Raw genomic sequence first — 17,989 nt, 5'->3', positions numbered from 1 at the left:
GCCCCTGGTGGACTCAGACTGTAACTCTTTATGGGAGTAGAAAGCCCAGTACTTTTTCCGGCTGCTGCTGGGTGGTTTCAGACTGTTTAACTCTTTATGGGAGTAGAAAACCCAGTCTTTCTCGGACCGCTGCTGCTACGGTTTCCAACTGCCCACCAAGCGGATCACACCCCAACGCACAAGCACTACGCCACCAGGGTTTCACACAGCGACCCTAGCAGATACTAACATAGGTTGGTTTCAAAGAGCCTTTTGGTATAAAGCAAACTTGCGCAAAGCAAAGGATGCCCATATCCAGATGCCAGCCACTCTCTGGGCCCTTCACTTTAAGACCATCAAACACAAAACCCAGAGCTATTCAAACTGGAACCAAAGAAAGAACATAAATAAGAAGGCTGAGCTGGACTTAATCCTGTTTATTTAGAATCCATGGCCTGTAGTGTAATTGTGTTTAACAAGTGTCAGTTTATAAAGCTTGGATCACGCCTTTGGCCTTTCAGAGGAACCTGTTTTTAATTTTCCAACGGGGCTGCTGGTTTTCTTAGCTAATTCTGTGGGCTTCAGTGTGCAGTCCACACCTGCGCAGGGGGGTTTTCGATGGTATGCTTAATAAACCAGGTACTTTCCATTAACTCGGTTACCAATTAGAAAACAGAAAGAAAAAAGAGAGCCTACTTGTTTGTGTGTTTTTAACGCCACATATGGAGACGGAAACTATTAAGCAAAGGAGGAGGAGGGAAACTCCCACATATTTCACCTTAACCTGACTGGCCCACGGAGCAGAGAATGACCTACCTGGGAGGTGGACTAGGCTGCCCCAGGAGAAATCCGAGGTCAGACCACCTCAGAGGACCATTTTGCCTCTAGAGGATAGACACCACTGTCCCCGAGTATTTCAAAGACTGGCCTGCAGGCTGGGGCCTGGGGTCCTTCCCTGGGCCCAGGGGTGGTTGTGACCAGACTCCAGGAGTCACGCTGCTTCCCAGACAGCTGTTCAAGGGAACACCCCTGACCTCTGGTGTCTCAGACTCCAGAGCTGCCGGCAGGCAGAAGTGCCTCCACCTTTCCCAGGTCTCCTTGGTCTCGCTCCCCTTCGCTTCCTAACTGGGGCGGTGACTAAGCTCCAACTCACTGCAAAGCCTCCTGGAAGCAAACGCTCACAGCTCCCGGGAAGAGGAGAGCGGGGCACCCATAGCTCAGGCAAACTCAAAGCCAGGACGCTGACTGGGGACAGAGCCTCGGACTGCGAGGGCTGGGATTCCTCCTCCGGGTGCCAGGGGTTGGGACTTTGGCACGCGGTTAACTGCACGCAGGATAAGCACGTCGCCCCTCGGGAAGAGGGTGTTGGGCGGTGGGGAGAGGCCCCCGGCGTGCGGGCGAGAAGTTCGCAGCAGCTGCAGGGCAGAGAGTGGCGCCGAACAAAGGACCGCCAGCGCGGGGTGAGAGGTTGGGGTTTGCGTGCGGCTGCCACTCCTGCCCAGTGAGTCCCCGGAACCAGGAGGCGAGCGTAGGAGGGCGGTGCAAGGTTTAGGGGCGCAGGGGGGGACGCCGGGGGACCCAGTGCGATTCCTGCAGCGCGGCTACGCACCAGGAGTTCTGGCGACCGACGGGAATGGCCAGGATCCGAGCCCAGGGGGGAAAAAAGCGCCCGAGTGAGCAAAACAAAGAGCGAGTGTGGGCCGCCGCGGTGACTTCATGCCTCACCAATGTCCCGCCCACGCTGCGCGGAGCTCTTGCTGCCGCCGGGGCCGCGCCTGTGGGCCGCCGGGCCGAGCAGCTCGGGAGCGTGGGGCGGTTTCCTAGCAACGCCCGAGCAGGAGCGCGCTCGCTCCCCGCTCGTCCCGAGACCCCCGCGGGGGGGCGGGGGGGCCGGGGCAGGAACTCCCCTCCTCCGCCCACAGCCCGCCTCTCCTCCCGCTCAGCGTCCCCGGTGCGCCCCAGTGCGCGCCAGCTGCCTAGGCTCGGGGTGGCGGGACGCCCGAGCGCGCACTCGGGCCCAAAGGACACGGGCACCCAGCCCCCGCGCCGCAGGTCGGGCTCCAGCCCCCGCGCCGCCGAGCCTCCCCTCGCGCGCCCGCGGCCGTCCTCCCCTCCACTCCCCGCCGAGCAGCGAGCGCCGAGGCAGCGCGCTGTGCCGGCCGGCCGGCGCGGGTGGGCGCTTCCAGGCTCTCCGAGAGCCTCTTGCCCTGTGAGACCCCCACCGGCTGCTGGCACCCCGGGCTTCCTCCCTCGCCAGCCGGGACGCTGCTGCCCGGTCTTTGGCCGCCGCTCGGCCGACCAGGCTGCCCAGCGGCTCCTCACTGGAGCCGGCCTCGCAGCCCACCTGTGGAGGCAGCTCCCGCCGAGGGATGCGCCCTCGCCCCGGGCGCTCTCCGGCCTCGCCCGCGTCCCCTCCCACAGAAGCAGCATCACCCAGTGAATGTCCATGAGGGTGGTTTTCCCCCCAGCTCCGCGCTTTGTTTGGGTTTGATTGGGGTTGGCTCTCTGCGGAGCTGATTTATGCAGCCGGGGCCCCGCAGGCTGGGAAGAAACAAAAGCCCTCTTCTTTGTCCCGGAGCCGGCCGCGGCGCCCCAGCTCGCGGCTCCCTCGCGGGCAGCGTCGGGCCGAGAAGGTGCTGCTCTCCGAGACGCCGGGACCCGCGGTCCGGAGTGGGAGGGCCGCGGGGGCCCTGACATGCCGAGCGGCGCTCCGGCCCCCGTACCTGCGCCGCCAGCTGCGAGCCGCCGCCGCGGGCTCCGCCTGCCCGGCCTGCGGGAGCCCTTCTAGCGAGACTCGGCCCGCGGGCCCGAGGTGCCGGGCGGCGCGAGCGCGGGCCCCCGAAGCAGCGGGGCGGCGGGCGCGGCGCGAGCGACTGTGCAGTATGTGCGGCTGGGCCCTGGCTGCTCTCACCGCGACGCTCCTCTGCCTGCGCAGCTGCCGGCGCGGTCCTGCCCGCGCCCTGCGGGCAGCCTGGGTGCTCTCAGTTGTTCTTGGACTGGGCCGAAGTGGTAAGTGTTTTGTTTTTGTTTTGTTTCCCTTTCATGCGCCAAAGGTCTGGGGCTGTTCGCGAGCGCGACCGACCAGAGCATCCTGCCAGGTGAAATGGCCCCTGTGAGCAGTGGTCCCCGGAGAACTGCCAGCGCAGGCGGCCTGAAGGAGGCCAGGTGTCAAGCTTTTCTTTCCCAGAGTGACAGCCGCAGAGAGGAAGGCACTGCGTGCTCCCCAACTTGGGTGTTAGGGGAGAGGTTAGGGTACGGGGAGATGGAAGGGAGAAGGAGGGGGTTTTATTCAGGGAAGCCAACGTAGCGATTCGAGTCTCTCCTTGAGGGCATTGTCTGTACAGAGCAAGCTCCCCATCTTCCTAGTATTTGGGTTCACTAACTTGCATTTGAGGCCAGGCTTGCAGATCAGATAGCTGGGATGGAAATAAATGAGTGTTCTTCTTTTTTAGTCCACGAAGGCATAGGACACAGCATGCGTGTTTCTGCCACCACAGAGCTTAGCTTGAATGAATTAAACCCAGGAGGCAGGTTCGTGCTTTAAATCATCATCTTTGTAGATCTGTAAAGAAACTTTGCTAATGGACTCCTCAGTGAGGTCAATCTCTGAGACTGGAAAGCAGAGAAAATCCTGGGTCATCTTCAGCTCTCTCAAGTCACTTCTGTCCGAGCCTCCTGACCCTTCCCCATCTGTAAACTGGAGAACAATGTCTGCCCTCCCTAAATCATAAAGGAAGCCTGGGCAAACAATGTCAGAATGGGTGCTTGCGGAGTGGGGAGTGAGCTGGGGGCTTAGGAGTTGGGTGCAATTTCAAGGTGTAGCAGAGGCTTGTTGGCTAATAGTAAGACATAAAAAAGAAGTGAAAGTAATGATTTAGGATGAGTTCTTACCGGTTGCTGAAATAGATCAGGCATTTATTTTTGGAAATGCTGTTAGCAGTGCTATACTATTAAAAAGCATTTTTAAAAATTTACCTCATCTGTTGGGTGGTCACTGATCCCTTACATTTTGTTAAAGTCTTTCTCTGACCTCTGGGGTTCTAGGAAAGTTTAGCTAATCCTTGTGCTTGTTTTATGGACAAAACTTCACTCCCACTCTTTGAACTGACATGCCAACTTTCAGCCTGTAGCTAATTATACAACAGTCAAGCCATAACCTTACGAGAAAGAGTCTATCACGGAAACACCAAGCCAGCTTCGCGTAATTGTTGCAGCTACAGTTGCCTAGTATTTGTTTCAGGACTATTTACCTCGTGATGTGAAATTGGGGCAATTAGAGTTCATTTTTGTGTTGTGGTTATTTTTGGCTTATATGTTGACTTCAAAATAAGTGAAACACAGGGCAAAGGAAAAAGCAACATTCACTATCAATTATCTCATTAATGGAACATGTATTTCTTGCAGCAGACTTTCCACAGGGCACAATTTCATCCTGTTTCAAACCTGAATGGCAAAATGTTTTTTCTAGATTTAATCAGCACATACACACCTAATAATTAGGTGTGGAAGATGGGTCAACGGTACACATTTTTCCCAATAGGCAGGCAAAGGAAAATAAAAACAAACTACTCGTGTCTAGAGTTTGCTGTTAATAGAGGATTTTTAAAACGTGTTTACTGTGCTTTGTAAATATGCAGTCTCTCATGTAATAGATAGCATTGTGTTCCTATCAAGTGAATGGGATTGAATTGAAGCAAATATTATGAATGAGTCCCCTTGCACCTGCAGTCCTGAGAAAGGGAAGCTTATCTGAAATCAGAACAAGGCATCCTTTTCCAAGTCCCTGTCAAATATGCAAAGATTCCTAGTGTATTCTGGTTTGCAGTGCAGTGAAAAACATGCAAAAAATTTAAATTATAGCCAATACAACTCAGAAAATTAGAGATCAGCGTAAACCATCGTACTTTCGTGATACAGCTACAAGTCTCAAATTATATGTCTACCCAGTGCAAATTAGATGCCTAAAGCAGAATAGAAATGTAGGTATCAGTTACAAAGGAAATCTTGTTCGCTCGCTCGGTAGTTTACACTGAGGAAATGTTGAAGGCAATAAAGCCATAGAAAAGGAGTCTTAGAGCAAACAAGGACGACTTCATTTCGACGTTGAAGTAGGGTATATAAGTTCCAGCTATATTTTACACTTTCAATAATGAATAAGTAGTGAGCAGGGGTGGGCTAACTCTGGAGTGTACGGGAAAATGCGCATATGCGTTGGCTCCTTCCTCAACCTCCCCTGGTGGAGATTCCTGACCAGGAGTGAACAAGAACACAGTAAACGGGCTAATGAGTAACTGGAAGACACCGAAGACACTTAGCAGGTTAATGTTTAAAGAGATTCAATGCAGCAAATCGGTTATTTCCACTGCTGCTTAATTTGAAAGATTAAAAAATCTTTACTGCCTAAATTGTTATGTACAAATGTGCACGATGAAGTTCAGAGATTACAATTTCTTTATAAAAGGGGCCATTCGTGTCATAATGAGATAGCTGTCTAATCAGCTACTCATTCTTTCTAATGACAACAAAATGGGTTGCCATTGTGCTATAAGTGTAGCATGACTTTGCCCTAATACATGTTTCATAGCCAAGAGGGCACAGAAGAAGATAACTTCCGGTTTAGTTTTTTTTAAACAGATCAGCCCTGATCAGAATTCTTTATGCTTACCTAAAGTGAGAGGTGGTTTAAGAGAACAAGACCTTCTTTAAAATAAATAAAGAAGTCTTCCAAATGATTTGCCCAAGGAGACATTCAAATCCATTCTATCTAAAAGCAATTGAGGCACTTTCTGATCAGTTAAAACACCACCTATTCTTGCTCTGTATTTGAAAGCCAAACTTTGGGAAGAGCTACAGATATTTCTGGGCCCCTTCATCTGTTACCAGGCATTCTAAAATTCCATTATTCAATAAACTCTTTGGGGTCAACTTCAATATCAGCCCTGTGTTTTGTTTAACTTTGCATTTTGGATATTTTAAAACACACAAAAAGACAGAATGTATGAGAAGCAGCCATGTATCCACCACCCAGCTTCATCAATTATAAACTCATGGCCAACTCCTTTAATTTCTACCCTATCCAACTCCTCTTCTTCTCAATCCCTCAAGCCGCTTTCTTGCCTAAAATATTTCAGTAAGCAGAAACACTACTGAAGTAGATGCATGTTATTATTAATCCCACAGCATGAATATTTCCATTTCATCAATTTTGGTAGAAATTTTCTTATTAGCTCTCCGTCCTTTGACTGATCCATGATGACCTTAGATACAACAGAATGAAACTTTACCCTACACTATCTTCCCAATTGCCAACATGACCAAGGGCATCTTTTTGGCTGTTGCATGGATCTGTTTCATGAAGGGTACCAACCCTCTCGTGCTCTGGCCTGTTACTTCATCCCCGCTAGTGAGGGGTCTTCCGTGATGATGTGTCAAAAGCACAACTGTCAAAATTGTGTTATATTCCTCATTAAAATTTGGAAGTAGAGTGGAGGCTTTTCTGCCTCCTTTTCCTTAGTCTGGAAACTGTTAAAACCTGCTCATCATGGGTGATCCTGATGGCATTTGAAATATCAGTGGCATTGTTTCTAGTATCACAACAACCCAGATGCCAACACACAGAGAGACGAATGGTAAAGTAGAAATGTAGGGCCGCAGAATGTTCATATCTTTAAATGGAGGGATTACAGAGGAAAGGGAGGCAAAGAACAACATAGACGCAGCTTCAACTACTTACTCTGCAATGTCTAAGTCACAATGCCGGTCAAAGGGTCTGAGCTGTGTTGCCGTGCAGCAGCGTTTGGTATTCACATGCATTCAGCAGAAAAACAATATGAAGAGGGCTACTTCAAACGTTACCGTACCCCAAGGGGACCACGATAAGTTATACTTTCAAGTTTCATTTTAAGGAGGGTTCCTTTAAAACAATGCTTCTGGAAGTCTGCGATGTCACCCCTAGAGGTGCTAGAACTATGGGGGGGCTGGGGCATAGCCGCAAAAGAAGGTGCGTGTGCTTTGTCCTGGAGTACATGCTGTACCGCAAAAATGTCAATCGCCTGATAGGCACGGAGTCATTTTTTTCCCTGAAAAGGGGGCAGTAGACTGTAAGTTTGGGAACCTATGCTTTAAAACATCCCTTGGGATTTCATCATGTTTGTCTCGTCTCTACTGGATCATTTCCGTCGATATTCCAAACAGTTTGTAACTGTCCATCTTGTAGTTATTATTGTTCTCTTTAACAGTAAAAGTCCCGACTCGTTCCTATTTGCTGTCTCTGTTGAGCTCAGAGGACTCGGGCGTTTTCTACTGCCTCTGCAGTCGCAGCAGATCTTCTCACGATCAGGTACCTCCCCATTGTGAAAGGCGGTGGTCAGTTCTTAAGGCTCATCTTCACTGGCATCTCTGAGGGAAGGGACATGGTGGACCATTCCCTCCTTTAAAGCGCTGCTCTTAGATCAGGGAATCTCTGCTTTCTTGGCATAAGCTCCTCTGTGTGTGATGTTGGCTGTTCCGCACCCAAATGGGAGTAGCCGGAGACTTAGTCCTTAGAGTTCCTCTCTCCGACATATGGACGAAGTGACCCAGTCTTGGATCTTAAAATACATTTCTATTTGGACCAACCAAATTCTCTATTGCTGAATCCATTCTGGCCCACGGTGACCCCATGTGTGTCAGAGAAGAACTGCACTCCATGAGCTTCATTGGCTGTAATCTCATGGAAAGATGTGCACTTGTGTTTTATTGTCTACGCCAAGGCATTCTATTGTGTAGATCATAATAAACTATGGATAGCCTTGAGAAGAAGGGGAATTTCAGAGCATTTCATTGCGCTCCCGTGGAACTTGGACATGGCTCAAGAGGCAGTTGTGCAAACAGAACAAGGAAATACTGAATGGCTTACAATCAGGAAAGGTGTGTGTCAGAGTTGGGTCCTCTCATTATACATATTCAGCCTGTATGGTGACCAAATTATCAGAGAAGCTGACTTATATGAAGAAGAATATGGCATCAGGAGTGGAGGAAGGCTTATTTTCAACATGAGATATGCAGATGACACAACCTTCCTTGCTAAAAGTGAGAAGAACTTGAAGGACTTGCTGATGAAGATCAAGGTTTGCAACCTTCAGTTCCATGTGAATAAGACCAGTATCCTCACAGCTGGATCAACAGGCCAATAATAGGTAACATCATGATAAATGGAGAGAAGACTGACCTTGTCGAGAAATTTGTCTTGCTTGGAGCCACAATTGATGTTCATGGAAACAGCAGTCGAGGGATCGAAAGACGTCCCTTGAGGTAAATCTGTTGCACAAGACCTCTTCAGAGAATTGAAAAGGAAAGACGTTACTTTGAGGACTAAGGACCTAACCCATGGTATTTTCAAACGTTTCACATGCATGTGAAAGTTGGACACTGAATGAGGAAGACTGAAGAATTGATGCATGCCAGTTGTGGTGCTGACCAAGAGCCATGAACTGCTAAAAGGGCGAACCTATCAGTCTTAGAAGAAGTTCGGCTACAGTGCTCCCTGGCAAGACTTTGTCTTACATACATGGGACATGTTGCCAGGAGAGACCATTCCCCGGAGAAGAAAGTCAGGAGAAAGGCCCTAGACAACGTGGTTTGGCCTATAGATAAAACAATGGGCCTAGGCGTGGGGACAATTGTGAAGATGGCGCAGGAAGGGCAGTGTTTCAGTCTGTTGTGCATGGCATCACTGTGGGCTGGAACCCACTCAGTGGTTTCCTTCACAACACTTCACAACAATAATCTCATGGAAGGCCTTTGGATGGCGCAAATGGTTTGCACTTGAATACTAATTGGACATTTGATTTTTATAATCTACCCAGAGGTGATCCAGAAGAAAGACCTGGTGATCTAGTCTGAAAACAAAAAAACACCCATTGAAAACCCTATGAAGCACAGGTGTTGCCCTAGAGGGAAAGATACGGATTTGTGAATTAAGAGCATGGTGAAAGCATATCCTGCGTGGAAATACCTAGAGACTCTGCACCTCTTTATGGGATTTTTCCTTATCATACTGAGAAAAGTAGACAGGCATGTGGCCTCACAGGAGTAACCCAGATGCAACCCCTGGAGCATTTCCAATATCCTATAGTCCTGGTAGTATAGTGGTTACTCATTGGGCTGCTAACCACAAGGTCAGCAGTTCAAAATCATTAGCTGCTCTGCAGGAGAAAAGTGAGGCTTTATACTCTCATGATTACAGCTTTGGAAATCCACAAGGCAGTTCTACCCTGTCCTATAGGGTCGCTGGGAGTTGGAATTGATGCGATGACAATGGAGATGGATATTAGGGCTTGTGGTTATGAGAGCAAGAAAGGCATTAGCCTCCGAATTAGCTGGTAATTAGCTTCATCAGAAATAGTAAATGGGAGTATGATTCCTGATCAGGCAGTCTTTTATCCTGCGCCATCCTCTCAATTGCTGTTATGTTCGAGCCCACTCTTGATAGCAGCTGTGTCTTCCTTTTTCACTTGAGTATCTTCCTTTTTCACTTACTCACTGCACTATGCATAACATTCTTCTTCAGGAACTGCGTATTCCTGATTACATATCCAAAATATGTGAAATGATGTCTCACTATCCTCGCTTCTAGGGAGCATCCTGGCTGTACCTCTGCAAGTCAGATTTGTTCGTTTGTGTGGAAAACCACAATATATTGCATATTCTTTCCTCACCCCATAATTTGAATGCATCAGTTATCTCAGGTCTTTCTTATTCATTGTCCAGTTTTCATCTGCAGATGAGACGGTTGAAATGGCGTGGCTTCAGTGAGGTACACTAGAGCCCTTCTTCGCTCTTTAACACTTTAAATGGGCCTTTGACAGTGAAATTACCCAATGCAGTATGTCACTTGACTTCTTGACTGCTGCTTCTATAAGCATTGATTGTAGATCCAAGGGACATGAAGTCTTTGGCAACTTCATTCTTGTATCAGTCTGTTGGTCCACCTGTGAGGTGAGGACTTTCCCCTCACATTGGGTGTAGTAGTCATGTATTGGGTGTAGTATTCATGTAGCGCATGGAATCTGTAGTCTGGGCTACACTTCTTTCACAGCAGCTCGATTCCAAGGAATCAAAGGTCCGGGTTTAAGCTATCAGGATATGGCAATGAGCGAACAAAACCTCTCCTTTAGGACACATTGTAATGGGGGATAATAAATGTTAGTAAACGGCATGGGAGCCATGTCTGAGCTCCTCTGGCTGCACAGAAAATAAGGAGAATTCAACTCCACCTATGCTCAAGGATGATGTCTATGAACCAGAAGTCAAATATGCCTCCACTCTCCAATTTCCTTTATCCCATTCAATTCTGTCTCCCAGGGCAATCTACTCTGCTGGGTTCAATAAACCATTGCAATGGCCACCCAGTCTCTGCTCTGTCTCCTGGTCTCCTATCAGTCTCTGGTGCTTTTACTGCCTCTCCACTTTAGACAGGGATCTCACACTTGCTCCACTGGTAGCTCTTCTTTCTTGATAGTTGGGGGCTTCTGAAATGGCTCGCTTTTATACCCACAGGAATGGCAAATTAAACCAATCACTGAAATCACTGAGAGTCCTCTGTGTCTTGTTTACATATCCCCATACTTTCACTGAAAGGAAGTTACAATGACTATGAGTAGAAGAATTATATTAAACAATCTCACTTCACCAAACACATATAGATGCATATACAAGTATTGCGTGGATATCTATAGATGTAGATGCATATATGTGTGTAATATATTCAGGATAAAAAAAGAAAGCATAAAGGAGAGTGAGTAGTCAGAAATTAATGTGAGGGGGATCTAAGGGTCAGAACAGGTTATCCTGATAATGTCTCTGTCTTTAAGTTAAACTTCAAAATTCATGAAGCTTCCTCATTAAACTTCATCTTTTATTTTCTACACTCCACTCAAGGCAATTCATGATCTTTTCTAGTGTTTTAAGGGAAGTTGATTTTGATTCATGATAACTCCTGTGTTTTAGAGGAGAACTGGGCTCCATAGGGTTGTCAATGGATAATTTTTGAAGTAGATCCCCAGGCCTCCCTTTCCATGTGCCTACGGGTGCTCTCAAAACTCCAGACCTTCTGTTATCAGGTGAACAGGTTAGCCACTTACACCCCCGGGCAGACTTTTTTGCAGGAAAAGTTCCCATGGAGGCAAAACCAAAGCAAATAGTTAATTTACAACTTTGAGTAACCAAAAGGTGAATTTTTGTTTTGTTTGTTGTAAAGGGAGCAGGTCACGTTTAAGAACTAGTTATTGTAGCAGAACCACACAACCTCTATAGCCTTACTCTCCTGTCGACGTTCCTAACTTACCATCCAGGGACTCCTATAGATTAACCCTTGGTAAAGTGGGAGGGAGAATGTTATGTTAGCTAAAGAAATCCTCGGAATTTCGTGTTCCTTTCTGTTTTGCTGCTGTTGTTGCTGCTGCCATCCAGTTGGCCCTTAATTCATGTCAACCCAAGGTGATGCAACTCTCACTTAAAAGTAAGTAGAAAACAGAAGACCGAGAAGGGGTGAAAAGATGATGGTTAAGTGGGTGATATTTGAGAAGAAGCTTTTGTAACATCAACTCTTTGTTGTAGATAGTTCTTGACATCAATCTCCTCTTAAGACATCATATTCATTACAATAGCAAAGGCCCAAATTATCTTTTTATTCTAGGATTTTCCTAACCAGTCTGCCATTTCAAATATTTGCCTACATTTCAACTCTTTGTTCAGAATCTTTCTGTGAGACAAGCAAAGCTGTCCCAGAGCACTGCTCTCCCTCAGCTCTCTGTTGAGTGGGTTGCTAAGTGCAAGGTCTGCTAGTCAAACCCACTGACCACTCCACAGGAGAAAGATGAGGCTCTCTGTTTCAGTAAAGATTTATAGCCTCACAGGTCCCTGTAAGTCAGAATCTACCCAATAGTAGTGAGAAATGTAGACTATATAGAAAAAACACTGTCATATTGTGGCTTCCCAACACTTGTCTGTCGGTATGTCCTGCCTCGAATTCTACTAGGGTAACCTATGGTGGGCAGGTTTCAGAAGAGCTTCCAGACTAAAAGATTATGGAAAAAAGCAATGGGCAATATAACTCCTAAAAAAACTGGCCAGTGAAAACTCTATGAATAACAGCAGAACATTTCTGATACACTGGCAGAAGACTCCGTTTGAATGGTGACCAAAACTCACCATGGAAGAGCTGCCTCCTTAAAGCAGAGCCAACCTTAATAAGGAGAAAGCAAACCTTTCAGGAGCCTCCTTTCTGAAGGGGCATGACTCGGGAGAGAAAGCTGTAGATATCCATTGATCAAAATATGCATTATGGGGAGTATGAATTGCATATCCATACTGTTAAAAATTAAATATGATGCTTGAAGTTTGATATCCTGAGCATCGTTGCATGGAAATGGGCTAATGTGGGCCACTTTGAATAAGATAATCATATGATCTACTATACCAGGAATGACAAATTTGAAGAGGCACAGCACCAAAATGAACATTTCAAGAACTATCCTGAAATACATTGCTAACGGTAATAGCATAATATTCATATACCTACAAGAAAGACCAGTTAATAGATCTAAGAATCAAATTTATGCACCAACTCCTAATGTTAAGGATGGAGAGACTGGATTTTTTTTTTACAAACTTTTGCAGTGTGAAATTGATTAAACATGCAATCAATATGAACTGATATTTACTGGTGATTGAGAAGTGAAAGTTGGAAAATATGCCCTTGATGATAGAAATGATGCCAGAGATTATATGATAATGTTTTATAAGACCAAAGACATTTATTGGAAATACGTTTTTCAATAACATTGGTTTCCTTTATTCCTCAATTACCAGCTATCATATTTTCTAACAGTTTATAGTTTTGACAATAGTAAAAACTCTTATCAGATTTTTTGCATAGTAGCAAGGTACAACTACAAGTAACAAACATTGCAACTGATGTTGATAGCAGTTATAAAATTATGCTTGATCTAACTGAATTATGGATTGCTACAATATTTGTAAGTGTTCCAAATAAAATGATTAATAAAAAGAAGTAGCAAATGCTGAAATCTGAGCTGAGCTCTGAGAATAATGGTGAAATTGATAGTTAATATTATGTCTCAATTTGTCTGGGTCATGATTTTTAATAGTTTGAGTGTCAAACTAAATGATGTAACTTGGCACTACGTAATGATTTAGTTGTCATCACCTCATTAGATTCGATGTGGTCATTCTCTATTTTCAAGTAATGCCACTTTTGTGTGTGTAACAACCTGGTGTTTGGAGCCTAACCATGTCATTAAGTGAGTAGTGCATATATGTGGATCTCACCAAACTGAAGACACAGATCTAATCAACTACATTTGTGAAAAAAGACATTGTCGAAGCTCTTTTCATCAACATCATCAGTTAGAACAAGAGCAGGAGCTGACTACAGAGCAGATCATAAATTGTTCATATGCCAAAGTAAAATCTTCAGTATTCCCCACCTAAATTTAGAGTCCAGTTAAAGAATATATTTGATTCATTGAACACTGATGACTGAAGACCAGAGGAGTCTGGGAAGACATGAAGAATCTCATATGTGAAGAAACTAACGATTATTAAAAGGACAGAAAAGAAAGAGGCAAAATTGGATCTCAGAATAGACTCTGAAACTTGCTCTTGAATATGACAGCAAATGGAAGATATGATGAAATAAAAAGAACCAAACAGACGACTTCAGATCGGATCAGAAAGGCAAAGTAGAACGCCGTGATAATATGTGCGAAAACTGGGAGTGAGAAAGCCAAGGGGGATAATACGCTTAGCTTTCCTCAAGCTGAAAGCAATGTTGAAGGATTTCAGAGGCAACATTTTGAACTATGTAAGAAGCTTCAGAAGAAGATGGAGGAAATACATAGTCACTATGCTGAAAAATAGCGGTCAACATTCAAGTGCTTCAGAAGGTAACTTTTGATCAAGAACTGATGGTATTGAGAGAAGTCCCTGCTACATTCAAGGCATGATAAATAATAAATAAGCCTCTTGGAACTGACAGAATACTACTATAAATATTTCAATCAATGGATGTGACTCTAGAAGCACTCATTCATCTCTGCCAGACAGCTACCTGATGATAATTCAGCTGAATGAGATCCATACTTGTGCTCCTTCCAATAAGAGGTACAGAAGTTATCAATATCATTAATATCATTGTGGTAGTTACATAATCTGGTGTCACTTTGGGACTTGAAAGGATTAAGAGTGAAGGGGTTGAGTTTAGTCTGTCAATCAAATAATAGCCAATGAAGCCTCTGTGTGGGCATGGCCTCCTGAGAATTCTGGGAATTCCTGGGTTTTCTCTTTGGAGACAGGAGAGACACTTTCTCTGCCCACTCCCTTGGAGATTTTTGACCAACAAGACACATGCAGCTACTCCCTGGGAGCTGGAGAAGTCACATGGACCTACCATGATGTAGCAGACCTTGGAGACAGAGAAGCCATGTAGAGTCCCGTGCCTGCACTGAGATGCTTACAACACCACTGGATCTGCAAGACTTCCCATCCACTGGCCTGTGATCTTGCATTTGGCATCATTGCATGTGTATCCTGAGTCTGAAGAGGACTTTATAGATTGGTATCGGACATTTAGGCTAATATTGGACTTACAGACTTGATCTGGACTGGGCTGGGACGTTTTCTCAATATTCAATTGCTCTTGTATATAAACCTCTTTCTTCTACACATATGAGTGCCTATGAATTTGTTTCTCTAGTCTACCCAGACTAACACAATCACACATATGCCAAATGATGTGGAAAATACCTAATATTTTAACTTTTAATCATGAAATAAGTGAATATTTATAGAGTAGATAATCAGTTTTATATTCAAAAATTTATACACATTTTGTTTCAACTCATCCATTAGAATCCTCTCAAACATACTTCCTTGTTTCTTGTTTCCCTTCTGTCATCTTTCCTGAAACTCTGAACTGTGTGCCTTAAATAAATACTGCCCTGTGAATCCAGGAAATAGAAATAACATGATTAAATGTTACATTATAATGATCTTATGAGATCTATATAATTCACATGCTGTTAAAGAATTATTTCATTTTGTGTGTCGTTATTCAGAAGTACTAAAAGGTCATATTGAACTATATATAACATCTTAAAAACTTTTTAACTGAAAAGTACAGCTACATTTACTGGAGACAGTGTCTATTGTTATTCTGTATTATTATTATTATTGGTAGAGTTTGGCAATTCTAGCAAATTGCCAAAAAGCAAAGGCCCCAAATGGTCCAGATGAAAGGGACCAGATTAAGTCTAACTCTGAAGAGCTAGTTCAGGTCAAAGTCCAGGAGAGAGACTGAATGAAGAAGTAGACAGAAGGGTCAAAACTGGGGAAAGGAAGATGGAAGTCTACAAGTAATTTAGGCCTTAAGACATTTGCCAAATGTTTCTTACTATTTATGTGAGGTGTTCAGTGGCTTTGGATGCAACCTCCTTTTAAAATAGAAAAGGTTGCTATTACACTTACACGTGGTAAAATCCAGACCCAGTTGAGAGTACTGTTCTACAAATCACATGGTAACCAGGGTCCTTTCTGTGGCATTGAACCACAAACACTTTCCCTTGTACAACCCATTTTCCATATTTCACTGGAAGCCACATTTTATTAGTATAATTCCATAGTCATTGTTGCAGATTCTTGGGGAAGGGGCTGGAGAGAAAACTCTGGACCAACTGTGTTTCAGAGTATTATAGGTGGAACAAAGAAAGTAATCAAAAGAAATTAACTCAAGATTCTACAAGCTCTGGTTTGATAAAGAGTACCTGTGGATTGCCAAGGGACAGAATGTCTTTCCTGATTGAAAAGAAGCCAGGCTGGCTATGCATAGCGATGTACGTTATTTATTGACTTTAGTAGAACAAATAACATGAGAAAGTTTCAGAGTGAGCAGGGATTGCTGTAGAACTGGTTGTTCCAGTTTGAAACAAAGAACTAATTCTAGTAGAACTGAGTTATTGGCAGAAAAGTGGCCTACTTGATATGTTTCTTGGTACAAGGCATGCCTACCATTGTCTTTTTGTACATTTGATTTGGAGCGTTCGTGACAAACTGAATACAAGGAAACCAGAATGTCAAGGAGGATCCTCCAGAAATGGGATGCACAGGTCAAGCTTCAAGAGAATTTGTTTGGAAATGGTAACGCTGGAAAAAAACAAAAACATTTAAGAAGGGAATCATAGTTTCAGGTAGCTTGAATTTTCTTTGAAAAGGTCAGTCTTTTTAATACCTGAGCCAGAATATAGAATGACAATCTTCTGACTTCGAACATTGGTAACAGAATGATTAGTTATAATAGGATGTAACATGTGTGGTTCTTGTGACTGATCCAAGGCCAATTGAGGCTCCAATAGCCCTGTGGTGGATAAGAGAGGGGAAGAGAGATCCTGGCATGTACCTGTGCCCAGCTGACGGCAACACGATACAAGTGAAGATGAACTGGCTAGCTCTCTGAGGGTGCACTTGGTATTGATGCTATCAGAGGAGACCATTGGCTACTTGGAGATCAGCATGCCCTTGGTGCCAGAGACCACTGCTCCATGAAAGCGGAGGATGAAAGCTAAATTATCTGGTGATGTGCTTGCTGAGACAGGGATCAACTTACAGGCATTATGAAAAGAATCCAGTATCAGAGTTTGGGGCAAATTCTGCCTCTTAGAGACATGTTTGCATTGAAGTTAAAATGGGGACAGGATGCAAACACTGCCTCTGACATGAGTACTTGCCAATATAGAACTATTACAGGATGTTGCACCCCTTCTTCACACCCAGGAGATTATCCTCAAATATTGCTCAGAAGACATGGAGTTCTTTGTCCTACAGTGGTTAATGATCATTCTTTTGGGGTTTATTATTTTATTTAATTTTTTGCCCGTGAAGTCTGTGTTCAGAATTGGCTTTTGCCTGGTCCTCTAGTAAAATTAGATGTTTGTAGCCATATATTAAAGAACGTTAAACTAACAAATATACCAGAATTGAAACTTTTAGTTCTGAACAACTGCCATAATTCCAGAGTAGCTATTAAGTGGATTGCCTAGAATATTTTTAGAAATCTTTACTGGGGTTAAGATAACTAAAAACTGAAAAAAATGTCAAGAAATGTTGAATATCCTAATTGGATTTTTTTTTTTTTTGAAACCTGTCCGCCAGCATAGTGCCATTTTATACAAGGCACTTGGGTTCCCCCAAAACCTTACCCAGGGTCATGCAAACTCACCTTTCTGGAGCTTTGATACTGCTGTTCAATCAGTGATCCAGGATGATATAAATGAGCTGACTATTCAAGGCTAGGTTGTTGGATCTTATCCAGAATGACAGTGATCTCACCATCCAGGTGACCAGAGATCCTGAGGGAACTCCAACGGGTGAGGGTACTACCTAGAACACATACTCATGCCATATTTAGAAAAAGATCTTCCATTTGTCCCCTTTTTAAATTGTTGGAAACCTGGGCGGAGTCAGTGACAGTAGGCACTTGTATTATATATATTCACTTTAAGGAAATGGCTCATGCAATTGTGGGGCTGGCAAGTCCCAAATCCATGGGTTATGGGGCAGGGTAGACTAATGATATCTATTGGATCACATGGTTGCAGCAACTAATGAACCCAAACTCTGTTGGTCAAATTTTAAAAATGCTTGTCAGATGGCCCACAGAAAATTTATGTCAGCTTTATGTCTCAAGAACTAGAGGCCAGGTAAAGCGAAGTGTTCAGGGCTTAGAGAGACCGTGTACATGCACATTTTTCCAGAATACTCATTTATATATTGGAGGTCAGTCAGAACCCTGAGGCAGCTGTCCTTCCAACTGATTGATGGATCACATCAGGGAAGTGATTACATTATACAAGCATTTCCTGGGCTATGAAGTAGAAATGGCGCTGTGTTTTTGAGAATTTGTAGGTAAGTGGGAACAGGTAATCATAATTCTTACTTAGTCTTATTTAATGCA

At 44.5% G+C, this 17,989-nt stretch overlaps 1 protein-coding gene across 2 annotated transcripts in view; it reads left to right on the top strand.

The window, feature by feature from the left end:
• The first annotated feature begins 1,923 nt into the window (after nucleotides 1-1,923).
• The window catches only part of ITGB8 (integrin subunit beta 8), a 95,200-nt gene continuing 79,134 nt past the window's right edge, over nucleotides 1,924-17,989 (top strand). Inside the window, exon 1 of one of the 2 annotated variants that reach the window (XM_075558323.1) lies at nucleotides 1,924-2,988. In XM_075558323.1, the coding sequence (XP_075414438.1) occupies nucleotides 2,862-2,988 (127 nt within the window). In that variant the 5' untranslated portion in view covers nucleotides 1,924-2,861. The remainder of the gene's footprint in view (nucleotides 2,989-17,989) is intronic. The other variant, XM_075558324.1, reaches the window with a different exon arrangement.

The sequence above is a fragment of the Tenrec ecaudatus genome, chromosome 9, assembly GCF_050624435.1.
Source record: "Tenrec ecaudatus isolate mTenEca1 chromosome 9, mTenEca1.hap1, whole genome shotgun sequence".
Classification (NCBI taxonomy): domain Eukaryota; kingdom Metazoa; phylum Chordata; class Mammalia; order Afrosoricida; family Tenrecidae; genus Tenrec; species Tenrec ecaudatus.
The sequence above is the reverse complement of the archived record's forward strand: the minus strand, read 5'-3'. Positions and strand labels throughout refer to the sequence as shown.